Source organism: Acanthisitta chloris, unplaced genomic scaffold (genome assembly GCF_000695815.1).
Source record: "Acanthisitta chloris isolate BGI_N310 unplaced genomic scaffold, ASM69581v1 scaffold7973, whole genome shotgun sequence".
Classification (NCBI taxonomy): Eukaryota; Metazoa; Chordata; class Aves; order Passeriformes; family Acanthisittidae; genus Acanthisitta; species Acanthisitta chloris.
In genome coordinates, this window is record NW_008664279.1 from 111,033 (window position 1) to 124,715 (window position 13,683).

The 13,683-nt window shown below is 38.5% G+C and overlaps 1 protein-coding gene across 1 annotated transcript in view; it reads right to left on the reverse strand.

The window, feature by feature from the left end:
* The window catches only part of CDK6 (cyclin-dependent kinase 6), a 125,290-nt gene that overhangs the window by 93,504 nt on the left and 18,103 nt on the right, over positions 1-13,683 (reverse strand). Inside the window, exon 2 of the mRNA XM_009071284.1 lies at positions 3,228-3,363. Within this exon, the coding sequence (XP_009069532.1) occupies positions 3,228-3,363 (136 nt within the window). The remainder of the gene's footprint in view (positions 1-3,227; positions 3,364-13,683) is intronic.

A 13,683-nucleotide genomic window follows, 5' to 3' on the forward strand; every position in this document is an offset into this window, starting at 1 on the left:
TGCTGAGCAGCATTAAGACAAAAGCTCTAATTGTGTTTAAATGATCCATATGGCTAGTTTCTCTGAACTGCTGCAGTCTGACTACTGCTTGCTGAAAATAAAGGAAATTCTAAAACTGGTACCGGAGTCACTATATTCCTTGACAGTTGGTAACTAAAAACCCCAGCATGATCCAAACCAGCAAAAGCCACACCTCCCTCCCCTAAATGTTATGCAATGATGGTAGGTGATTTGCACAGAAAAGATCTTTTGGTGCTGATACTTCTCTCATAGTAATTTTATGTCATTCAAGTTCCACTAACAACTGTTGATTTTACACCATGGTGCCAAAGAGGTGTATTAGATCCTTCAACTTCAAGCTATCCAGAGTGTACTCAGCTCATTTGGCACCTCTGTGTTGCTGACACATGCAGAACTTTAACAGATGGCCTTACAATACTGGCAGTTGTTTTGTACTGTGCTAGCAGTGAGGGGAAATACTCTACACAAATTGCCTGCAATTCTGGAAAATAATGAAGTACAAATCCATATTAACCTCAAAAGCCAAACTATAAAAAGTCAGATTAGCCATTTAATGATGTATGTACTCTGGGTTAAATGCTCAGCTGCTACAAAATGGCAGCATTTCCCGGCAGCCAGGAGAATTATGCTTTGCTTCAGTTTCTACCAGGAATATCCATAAAGACCATATCATTAGAAAGGTATCGAAATGCATTAAAAACAAGCCTTGAGACCCTTCCTCATGTGATCAGCACTGACTATCAGCCAAAGTACTTCCATAAACCGTGTGTTTTGACATAAACAGTGAAGCAACAGGATGGCAACTTAAGTTAACCAAATCTCTTTTTTCCTCTGACAAATAGGACTAAAGGAAAAAACAGAACAGCTACTATCCATACGTTGAAATCAACAGTGATGACCATGTAAACAGCAATTTTACATTTTTTGCCACTCATTTAAAAAGAGATATAGGTACTACAAGCTGAATTTTAGAGTAATTAATTTCACTGGCTGCAGTGGAACTTGCACTGTACATAAAAGACCAGAATTGCTCCTCCTTGTTTCTGTGTGGCTAAATTATTCTCTTTTACTGTGCCAAATTATCAGATATAGCAACTGGGTTGAGCTGGTAAATCGTGTATGCAGAATAGTGCTTTTCAAAAGTAAGCACAACCATTTTCTTCATTCAGCATAGAATCTTCATGAAATGTGTATTGATACATACATATTGCAGTGGAATAGTGCAATTTTAGAACAGGATTTTTGGAAATCACAGATAATTTAGTGCAACGCTCACGCTTTCTATTTCCTTTAAACGAAACACAGCCCCAAAAGACATTTCCAACTGAGATTTCAGAGGCTTGGACATTTGGTTCCCATCAATTTCAATATATTTAGTTAGATAACATGACAGTCACCTTGCATGTTATTTCCACAATGTTAGCTATGTTGAAATACAGTTCACTTAGGTCACCTCAGAGACCTACGAGGAAGTAGAACCTTTGTAGCATTATCATAAAATAGCCCTACAAATATAATAGGTATATTCCAGTCTTCTGCTGGGACTGAATCAAAGCTATATCCATTTTTCAAGAATTGTATTTTATCCACTAAGGCTGGTTAAAAAACACAGTTCCTGGAACTGACTGATATTATACATGTGTGACCTTGATACAAGTGAAAAGATCTTTATCCATTTTATGTCTAATTTTATACTGAAAGACCAAACAACTCCTAAGTTTGAACCTGGTAAAAAAAAAAAAATATCAAACCAACTAAATTTCACATAGGTTTTAGGACTTTTGCCAGACTAAGATGACACAACATACTTCCAGAAAGTACTTATACAAGTGCAAGACAATCTGTTTCTGAGAGTGTAAATTATTTTTACTCATGAAAATAGAAAAATCAAAACAAATGTTAAACAGACACAGTCAAAATGTAGGAACATCAATCCCTCTGCTTCTCTTCCCAGGCATAAACATTTTGTCAAACATTTCAAGCTATGATCCTCAACATGGCACTTTGCTGTGAAATTCCCAGGAAAGAAGGAGTTGGTATGTGTATTTTAGTACCAATAATGCAAGCAAATCCTATCCTAGGAAGAGGTCCTCCCTTACAAATGTGGAATCTGAGATGATATGATGAGAAAACTTTATCATCACCCCCCCAGTTACTGAGAGCCTTCCCAGCTTCTACAACAACTGGTCATGACTACCCCCATTCTTGAACCCATCCTCTACAGAGGTCACCATGGGTCCACAATGAACATTTCTTGCTCTTGGAAAGTATAGCAACAGTTCTGGCAAGAGGGATATGAAACCAAAGTAATGTCTTGGGGAAACAAAAGGCAAAAGGAAAGGGATAGGAGTACAGGATTTATTTTATCCACTCTAACAATAGCCAGCACTCAACCAGACACCTTCTAGGGAAGGTTCAAGCAGTCTCAGCCTAAACAATAACAGAATCATCTGCCTACATCTGCAAGCAAAGGTCATTCTTAATGATTTCGTAGAACCACAGATTCACAAAATAGCTTGAGTTGGAAGGGACTTTAAAGATCATCTAGCTCCAAATCCCCTTGCCATGGGCAGGGACACCTTTCACTAGACCAGGTTGCTCAGAGCTCCATCCAACCTGGCCTTGAACACCTCCAGGGATGGGGCAGCCACAACTTCTCTGGGCAGCAACCTGTGCCAGTGCCTCACCACCCTCACAGTATTTTTTCCTAATATCTAATCTAATCTTATCTTACTCCCTTTCACTTTTAAGCTATTCCTCCCATGTCCTGTCACTACATGCTCCTGTAAATAGTCTCTCTCCATCTTTTCTTTCTTGGCTCCCTTCAAGTACTGGAAGGCTGCAATTTGGTCACCCATAAGCCTTCTCTTTTCCAGGCTGAACAAACTCAATTTTCTCAACCTCTTCTCGTAGGAGAGGTGCTTCATCCCTCTAATGAACTTGGCATCCCTCCTCTGGACTTGCTCCAATAGGTCCATGTTCTCCCTCTGTTGGAATGCTACATTTGGTAAAACAGCAGAGACTTAGGAAATTTATAACTCTAAAGAGATTATATCTGTTAGTGAATACAGACCTTGGTGCTGCAATGCATGTCTCAAGCTGGACACTACGCAATTTGGATATAACAAAATCCTATGGAATCAAAACACAGTGTGTCTTTTGAATTTATCTCTGAAATAATACACAAAATCTTTCTCCTTAAATACCTTTATAGTTTCAGTAGGCACTCCAGGCTCTGGAACTTTACCCAAGTAAGTAGTCAAGTCTTGATCCACATGTTCAAACACTAATGTTAACTTCGTCTCTCTGTCTGTTCGTGAGACAGTGCACACATCAAACAACCTGAGAGGAGGAAAACAGGAGGTAAGTATACAAGAACCAGTACAGATATACATACCTTGCAGCTCAAGCATGTCTATTTAAATTTCTTACAGCATATAGAATGGGAAAAAAAGAGCCTTCCAAAGGTAGGACAATATTTGAGCTCCTGATTCATCAGATAACTGCTGATATATCAAAAATACCATCTCAGTTTTCACGTGTGGATTCTGACACAGGATTAATTACTAAGAATTCATCAGCTGTTCAAGGTAAAATATTTTTTGACACAGCAACTAGAGTTAATATGGAAAATTACTTGATATTTATCCACATTCTATGCTGCAGCACTTATAGTCATTAAAAAAAAAGGTAAGAAGTATGTTTGAGAAAATATACACAAAGTAGAAATTTTTAAGAAAAAAGACACAATGTTTGCATGCACCTTCAGTTTCTTCCCACACAACTCATGTTCACCATTACACAGCTTTATAATTATATCTCCTTTGGGAGAAACAGAATTTTTTTGCTGATTACTCATGCAAATTCCTGGATGCAAGGAATACCTTCAGAACAGGATACACTTTGGAAAAAAGCTTTGTGCACAAGATGTCACTACTAAGAAAGATTTATCAGTTTCTGTCATTCTTTTACTGAAATTTATCATTTCACCTTGTTGCACAACATCAAACTAATTTACAAAGCTGTTCATAATGCCATAATCCTACCTGATTACTCTATTTTCTATTGTTTTCTCTTTTTAATTAGGATTTCTTCTCCACTTCATCTAACACACGAGCTTTAATCACTGTTTTATCTACTTAAAACACATCTGCTCATCCTTCCATGCTTCACACCTATACTCATACCACTGGCTTACATTACCCTTGCTCAAGTTCTACTTCTACAAAATTCCAGCAGGAAACCATCTAACAGCTGGAAGGACATTTCTTCCCTGCCCACACACTTTACTAATGTGCTTATTCATTTAATTTTACATTGTACAGATCAGATTGCCTTTCTCTCTGAATCAAGGCAGAAAATCAATTGCTGCCTGTACTAGGTGACAGTAGATTTAAAAAATGAATGAACACAGTTTTTGAGAGAAAGGTCTATACAGTCAAACTGAAGAATCTATCATTGATAACAAACCAAACTAGTGTTGATGCTATGGTTTCTTTTGTTCAACATCAAAGAAGTGACATTGTATTACACGTAGCTTTCATTCTCCTAGAGTAACTGCTTCCTTACTTTGTACAAAGTGCAAGATTTCTGATAAAATTATCAAGTAATATTTTTGTTGTTTGTCCTAGGATCCAAAGATAACTGATCACACACGAAGCCTCGGAGGTCCCTGCTTTTCACAGAGGACATCTGACAAACAGACTATGACAACACTTTATACTGAGCTTTTACTTCTTACCTTAAATCTCAATATATTTCACAAGAGAAGGTGTCACTGAAATCACAAGTAAACTCCTTAACACCAATGCAGTACTAAGAAGCAGCATTCCTTTATTGCAGTGCTGGATGCACGGGGAATACTCCACCTAATGTGTGCACCAACCATCAAAACTTTCTACTATTAATACATTTCAGCAAACATAGGAATTGGTGCTCTTTGGTTATTGATTAGTACTCTTATTTTCTACTGGTTACTGATTTCTTGTTTCCCATGCTAATTATTTCCCTGAAATCATTACCATAATCTAACCCTTAGCAATCGTATCTCCTCCCCTATACACAGGCACAGGTATTTGAGGGTCTTTTGCGACCCCCAGGGGTCATTTTTGATTCTGTCCTTTTGCTGAACTTCTGCCCTTGGTCACAGTTCCTCCTTGGAATGCTCCTTATCAGGTGTTTTGCTGGGCCTGCTTGAATTTACTGATCAGTCTGTCCTTCATGTACCAAAGCAGACCAAATCCAAGGATGCTTGTGTCTGAATTGTGTCTAGCAAATGTCCGAACGGCCTTGGTTATTTTGCACCTGGTTACAAAGGGAAGACAAGAACAGGCATAACAACCTGTGAAGACTGTAATCCAGGTTTAAGAGAGCAGTATTTTTCACTTGAGATGATAGAGATTCACTACGTTAAGGCTGTGCTTCCACTTTAACAGCATTTCCTAAATAATCTTTGGTCAGACACTTAGGCCTTGGTTGCACCTGGTTACAAAGGGAAGACAAGAACAGGCATAACAACCTGTGAAGACTGTAATCCAGGTTTAAGAGAGCAGTATTTTTCACTTGAGATGATAGAGATTCACTACGTTAAGGCTGTGCTTCCACTTTAACAGCATTTCCTAAATAATCTTTGGTCAGACACTTAAAAATTGTTTGTTAGCCACCATGTTTTGAAAATGGATGTATTCCTTAAGGGAAGACAAGAACAGGCATAACAACCTGTGAAGACTGTAATCCAGGTTTAAGAGAGCAGTATTTTTCACTTGAGATGATAGAGATTCACTACGTTAAGGCTGTGCTTCCACTTTAACAGCATTTCCTAAATAATCTTTGGTCAGACACTTAAAAATTGTTTGTTAGCCACCATGTTTTGAAAATGGATGTATTCCTTTTAGCTTAAGGAAGCTTTTCAGTGAGTAATAATTTGGGAACTGGAGTTCCAGAATATGGAGAGACTGTCATTCTACCTCTACTAGAAGACTAATCTGTACTTAATCTGTAATCATCATATGAACAAATATTATTATAGAAACATAGTGACTGTCTTGGCATGTTTCTCATAAAGACAAATACTGTTCTCTTTAAGACTCCTTCAATAGGGTGTACTTGGAAGATAGGTGTCCTGTACATAGTAAATAAGCTTTGTGAAAAGCCACACACCTTCCTGAAAAGTGAAATTTGCTGGTATGTGGCTGGAGGTTAATAATATGAAATATATTTATATAAATCAATGTGGAATGTAGCCAGACTGCCTATAACCCCAACACATGCAAATAGAGAGGAGCCAGACAGGTCTGAACATCTGAACATAAACACTGGAAAATATTTCCAACTGTATGATGCCTTTGTGTTGACCTACATTTACCTAAAAATGTTCTAAAACACCCTTTTTGCCAGGTATTTAATACACTGGCAAAAATATTTCTTCAACTATCGCAGAGTTATAATTCAAGAAAAAAAGGAAAAAAGTATTTCACCACATTAAATATAGAAGCAACAGGTAACTTCCAGGTCGCTGTGGAGGAAAAGTGTTCATTGTCTGTTTAATTCTTCTGTATGTGGATTATTTTGATGCCAGAATTTTCTGGCACAGCAAAATAAGGAACTCAGAGAAGCACAGTTCTGGTTACCTATTACAGAGTAATAATCTTATCACTGAGTAATAGTATTATCTTTCCTTTTCATACACTCTTTATGTGGAACTCTAAAGGCTCTACTGTTGATCATAAAAGCTCCAGATCCTGCACTGGACTGGGTAAAAGCACATTGTGTTTACTCACAGAAAATACAGCTCCTGCCTTAGAAAGACAACAATTTAAAGCACAGCTTACATGAATCCACGATATTACAAAAAGACAATATCTGGCATTGCTCATGCTAATCATTCTGGAAACAAGACTGACAAAGACACAGACTCTCTGCTGCCTACAACGCACATCTCTGAAGCCATTTCCTCATGACTTTCTGTACGTGACAGGTTAGCATTGCATGTGATTGCCTCTCTGGAAAAGGCAACAGCAAAAGGTATTTTATTTAAAGAGTTACTATGTGGACATTGTCCTAAGTGAAATAAATGTACTTCAATTAATACAGGATTTCCATACTGAATACTTTGTAAACACAAACCCTGCCCTTCTATTGTACTTAGAAAAGAAATGTTTGAATTATTTGATTAAAGTAAGATCCGCTATGGGAAATCCTGCAAGTATTTAACAAGATGTTTGGCTGGGAGTCATACACCGCCCAACGTGTCGATCTAACTGGAACACTGCTGAACAGATGCTTACAGAGAAGCTGTGCTCTAATGCAGACATTTTTTCAAGTTAATTGCACTAAAGTAAAAAAAGCTTACCAACTACAAATCTGTGTCTCTGTTTTATTTTACGTGTCTAGTACCTAGTAGATCTTACTATAACCTAGCAGAATACCTGCCTTCCTACAAAAATATTTTGGCATTTTTCAAAGCAGAAAACTAGCTGATGCGCCTTGAAGTCTCCATAGCTTCTTGCAACATGTAATCTGACAAATGCAGCCTCAGTTCATCTTCATTTTACCATACTGAATGCTTAATGCTTTTACAGGAAAAGACTGCTATAATGATTTCTTTGAAAACTGTTGCATCTGCTGAGTCGTACTAATTCGGTAACTGATCCCAGAAAGTCCCTAAATGTTACTGGACTTGCTTTTGAGATGCTCTGAGAACTGCTATGAAGTTTCCCATTTTCAAGTGGCGTAAACTTTCTTTTTCCTGAGCAAACTGAGATAACAGCGATGGAGATCAGACCCACAAGCCCAAGCCACCTGCAAGAAATACCAAAAGACAGATCTGGCTGTTAGACTTGAAAAAACTGTAGGACATCATTTCACTTGGCTATTGTCAAACAGATGAGTCTCTACATCTGAAAAATTAACTGGATCATAGTCAAAAGGAAGACCAAAAATTAGATACTTGCTGCTGATGCATCCAAAGGCTTACGATTATTTTAATTGCAATAGGACTAATCCAACATGAATACATATCCCTTTACAGTCATTTACAGCACTGAACAAAAAACACAGTTCTTGCCCTATAAAGATTTCCAATAACGTGTTTAATTTTCTTTGTAGTGGTGTCTTCCTAGGAAGTTACTTCCTAGCTTATGCATGACAGAGGAAAATAATTGGAACCATTGAATTATATGTAGGAGAAGTGCTTAAGACTGTGGTGAGGTAAATAGTGGCATAGTAATATGCTACAGTTTAAAGATTTCCTAAGTCTGAGCAAAGATACCAATGAAAAGAGTTTGGTGGTCTCAATCTAACTCTGAAAGGTATTTATACACATGACAGAAAACCAGCACAGACCTTATGTATTGACAGTGTTGATGTAAACACCAAAAGATTTGTATACCAACACTATCACAGGCCATGACTGAGGTTTACTGACAAATATGGAGAGGAAGGACCTGAATAACTTCTGCTTTTACTGCCTTTGGCTCAGGTTAATCCTGAGCACATAATTTTCAAGGGCACAAAAAATTTCAGCCTCTCATACCTAGAAGTATTGAACAATGACAGTTAGGCATCCATCAGCCCAAATTTCATCAGCAGCTTTAGACTCTCTTATTCTATGGAAGTCATTCAGCAGCAAACACTTTGTTCACCTCAATTTCTTAAACTATGTATTCCTTGAAAAAAACCCTATGGTTCTACCACTACTTTTAATATTAGCTACCTTTTCCTTACTTGCTGACAGAAACCAGTGTCTACCTGGAATCACAAATCCACAATGTATTGTAACAAAGGGGTCGTCTTTCAGATGAAGACAATAGCTGGGCAACTGGAATGGAACATGTGCATTAGGAGAACCAAGTCCCATGTAGCAAAACAGGAAATAAAGCTTCCCACTCTGAAACGTATGACAGATCTCTCTCCCTTTGTTTAGGACATTCTACTTTGTCTCATTTTAATCAGCAATCACCTACTTCACTTCTCCAGGTCTCTGAAAGCTGGTAATTCAGACATCGATTTTTCTTGCTTGAAGGGGCTTTTACGAAATACTTGTAGATGAAAAAAGCACACATACAGATAAGCAGGCCACTACATTCGAAGTATCTCATATTTTAAGTGCATTTTACTGGGATGACATTTGTAAAACCACATAGTAATGCAAAACCCAAGTTCTATTTTCAAAAATGTATGGGGTTGTCAGGAGCTTCACAATGTGCTTGTCATGCCAGCTACAGGTGCTTCAATATATACCAATGCTTAAGATATGTCTCCACGGCAGCCTGCACCATAATGCAGAGATACTTAGACTGTCCCAACAGACCAACCTTGGTACTGAAAACGTACAGCGTGACAGCACAGCACGGCCTGCAGCATGGCCAGCTAGCCCACTCTCAGCTCCACCTGGCAACAGTCAGATGTCTAGAGTCAAACTTGACTAAATAAAATAAGCTTGGGTATGTTTACACTGCTCATGACAGCTTTACATCCTAAATCCTTCTTCTCTACATTTCTGTTGCGCTCCTGGAGCTCGTGAACATTTTTCCTGCTTTGCAACTCTAAGTCAACTCTTGTCTTCAGAAGAAATCTCTTTCAGGCAAACAGCAGAAAAGGGCAGAGCTCAACATCAGATAAAATAAATTAATTTATCTAGCACAGGCAGATGTTGTGCAGATAGATGTTTTCAACTCTGAAGTCACTCACTCATTATCTGCTGTGCACAGAGCACAAAAAGCTACCACGAAGAAGCAACTGCATGATGAAAGCAAGGCAGCAGAAACTGCTGTCTCGGAGACATACTCCAGCAGAGCCCAGCCAATATTCTTGCTTATAGCCCACTCACTAGTGAGGTTTAAAGGAAGGAAGGGGGACATTACGATGACAAGGCAATCGTTCATCTGCAAGCTGAGCTTTTGTGCTGTAATTTTTTCCAGTCTCTCTCCCTTTCTGACTTGGAAAAATTATTTAAAATGCTTAGCTGTATAAAAGAGGGTTTTGTTCTTTAAGTGTGTGTGAGGAAGAGAGACAGAGAAAGTGACAGAGAGAAATAGATGCTCTTGAAAGCGAAGTAAATAGCACTGGCTAAAGTCCGATAGTGTGGGCTGACTGGGCAAGCTTTCAACGCTCAGTACCGACTGCAGCCCTGACCTGCAACACCCCTGCTCTCCTGTGCTGGGCCCCACTGGAGCAATGACGAGCCCTGGTGCCAGACTGAATGGGTTTGTGATGCAGACAAATGTCTGCTCCAATGCAACCACCAAAACGAATTTTCATTTTCAACAGAAGCCAAGATTTGTGCCCAAAAGATGAAAAGGCCAAGTCTGTTTACTTGCTGTGCCACCCAAGTCACTAAAAGATGCAGTTGTTAAAGAGTTTTACTTCAAGGAAAAATAGGCCTGACAAGATGTTTTCTGCATCTCTCTTTGTTTATAGCAGCATGTGGACTATTTTAGCCCTCACACTGCCACTTCTTGGTCACCTTCTTTGCAAAAGAAGACACCTTACTTGTCTATTTTTTAATAGACAAGGACCAGAAACGGATGTGGTAAGGCTCTGTAATTCAAAGAATATCCTGCCTTGCAGAACTTCACTTCAGGACTCATCCTACAATCCACCAGTTTTTAAAATGCTTAACTCTTCACCAGTCCATTAACAATCGCACTGTAATTGACGTTATCCAAACTGGCCACACACTGAGCCATTGACATTACCAAGGGAAAATACCAGTCGGGTAGTGCTTAAATGCTCCTTGTGCTGCCATATCAAACAGTCTGTCAGATTCTCTCCGTGAGGGACAGGCCAAGTCGCCCCCAAATTCAGAAAAATAACATGTCCTGTTATGAAGACAGTCGTTGACAGATTGTTTAGGGTCAGCAATAGCTGTCTGACCTATTCATAGTGCTCTCATGTGATCCTTCAGCAAGCAAATGTACATTGCCTTTCACAGTCATGCACACTGCCGCTGTACAGTGCTGAAAGCTTCCAGTAAGCTTCCAGTTCAGAGTACAAATTTAAGATGCTCTATTCACTAGCAGTGTGTGTGCATATTTTATTAAATTTTGTTTTGTTTTCTTTAGAATACCTTCATCAGGGAAAAGCTGCATTCCTATTTAGATTCCCTAGATTGCTCAACATGTAAATAAAACTTAACTTGGGCCCATTTCAGTCAGGATCGGAAAGACCATCTGATTCTGAGACACCAACACATTAAAGCACTGTAAGAAAATACATTTCTATGTTTCACAGAGTTGGGACCAAACAGTTTGTGTTTCTCAAAGAAGGATCAAGAGCTGACTTTTAGAAAGGAAAAAGCCTCCACAGCTCAACAATACCACGAACTCCCAACAGAGCAAAAAAAAAAAAAAAAGTCGTAAGACTAAATTAGCTGAAGCTGACAATACTGATATGCAGAAAGTAAATAAATAGTGTATATGTTAGTAAAGACAGATGTTATTTTGAAAAAACCAAATTCATTATTTTTGATCCCTTTAATTGTGTTGTTCTAATGTGTTCAAGGAATTATTAATGGAATCTATATATTTTTTAATGTAACATGTTGTATATCCATGCATTAAACAGAAAGCCATTAGCAGACATAGTAAAACTGCATGGTTCACTGTCACGCCTGTTTGCTTGTATTTGGGGTTATTATTATGTATCATTTCTTAAATACAATGTTCTTGTTTCTCTGAATAAGGAAATAAGGAAATCCTTGGTAAGATGATGAAACAAGTGCCACTGGGAAACCAGGTGCAAACTTCTACCAGTCTGTTTATAGCTATGACAGCATGGTCATTTGACATAATACAAGCTTTGAGTAGCATTTCATGAATTTTTTTTAGACTTGTCAGTACAAAAATACAATTCTGGAGTTAGGGTAGTAGTGTGCAGAGTAAACATGTCACAGATCTTGATCTTTCATGATCCAGTAAACATGAACTACCAAAGAACTTACTCTGCTCTTAACTTCCAGCATGCAAATAACCTAGGTGACTTCTAAGGAAGTATACATATCACTGAAAGCTTCAGCTGCCTTATCTGCCTTGGATCTTTCAAAAATGAATGCAGAGAAAAGGAAAAAAGGTAGTTCTTTGTCTGTGCACAGGAAGAAAAGACAAAAGGCCAAAAAAGGTAATTTTTCTCATCCTTACACTCAGCCAGTCATTACCTGGACAGAGCAATGTAAATCCCTGTACGACATTTCAACTCTTATCTGCCTTTTACCCATGCAAGGAGAACTCTACAACTTGGGGCCCTGCATGTAAAGTCCCCTTTTGCACTTTAATGTCCTTATCTGTACCACATAACTTTTTAGCATCTTAGTACTGAAGTTAATTCTTGCATATAGGCATACATCTCTGAAAACTATGTTTATGAATTATTTCACACCACTCATCACAATAATTGTTTTTCCTTAAATTCTGAAATGGACGAAACTGTGAACCACTACTTTCTCAGTCCTACCTCGGGGGACTAGAAGACAGCAATGGATATGAACAGTTCTTGATATCTTACAAATGGAAATAACAATTTAACAGCAGATATTTAAACTGCATGAAAACAACTTTTTAAAGATGTTTATATCTGCTGAAATAATCTCTTTATGGATTCACTAGAACTGCTCAAAATTTCCTGAAAGTGGATCAGACATATTCACCCACTTCCAAGTGCTTAGGTGGCAAATGCAGCTGCCACATTCAGCAATCAGCCAAGTGAAAATGCAAAAGGTGTCTTACATGTTGTGTGTTGATTTCCACACACATTTGTCCTGCAAGAGGTTATAAGACATAAAAAAAGGGACGCAGTCCACAGTGCTTTTGGCTACACTTGCTATGGGGAATGACTTTGATCAGACTTTGATGCCAGTTGTATTCCCAATAATATTCCCCTGTGCCGTGATGCCAGTGACACAATTAACTTTCGACAAAGGGAAATCGTCCATTCAGCAAAACCTGGCAGGGAGCACAGCGAATTCAAGTGACCTTCCAGTGGCACTGTACTGTGTCCTGTCACCACTGTTCAACGCACTATGAATGACATCCTATCCGCCCAAAAGTAAACAGCACTCAGGTGATTTCCAAAATTCCAAAGACAAAGACAGTTGCTCACATAGGTAAGAAAAACAAACAGGATTTGGCCAGGTTTTGTAAGGCAGCCAGATCTATGCACATAAGCATTGCCCTCTTCTTTATAAGCTGCATTGTAAACGAGAAACTGAGTGGCAGAAAGTAGTAGATAACTTCATGAGAAAAAGAAAATAGTGAAGGCGTATTTATTCTAAAACCGAAGTATCAAAACTATGGTACTACAAAGTTAAGGTAACACTTCAATTCAGCAGAAGGCAGATTTAAGGCTTGCAAGAAAACTAATTTCATTGAATGTAGCTGTCGTTGGCTACCCATCATCAGACAGGTCAAATGTCATTCATCTGCATAACAGCCTAGCAGAGCTTGTGAAGCAACAAGCTGTCCTCTCAGCTACCATGGAAAACATATAACTCCTGTAACAGAGCTGCTCAGTGGTTGGTACTTAATCTGAATGGGTCATGTAGGTCTTCATATATTCAGGGGAAGTAAGTTGGCTGAATCATTCTGGGGAGGGTACTTGCTATGGAAGACGCCTAGATGACTAATTTAGAAAAGATGCTTAAATTTAACTGCATTTAAAAGAGATTAC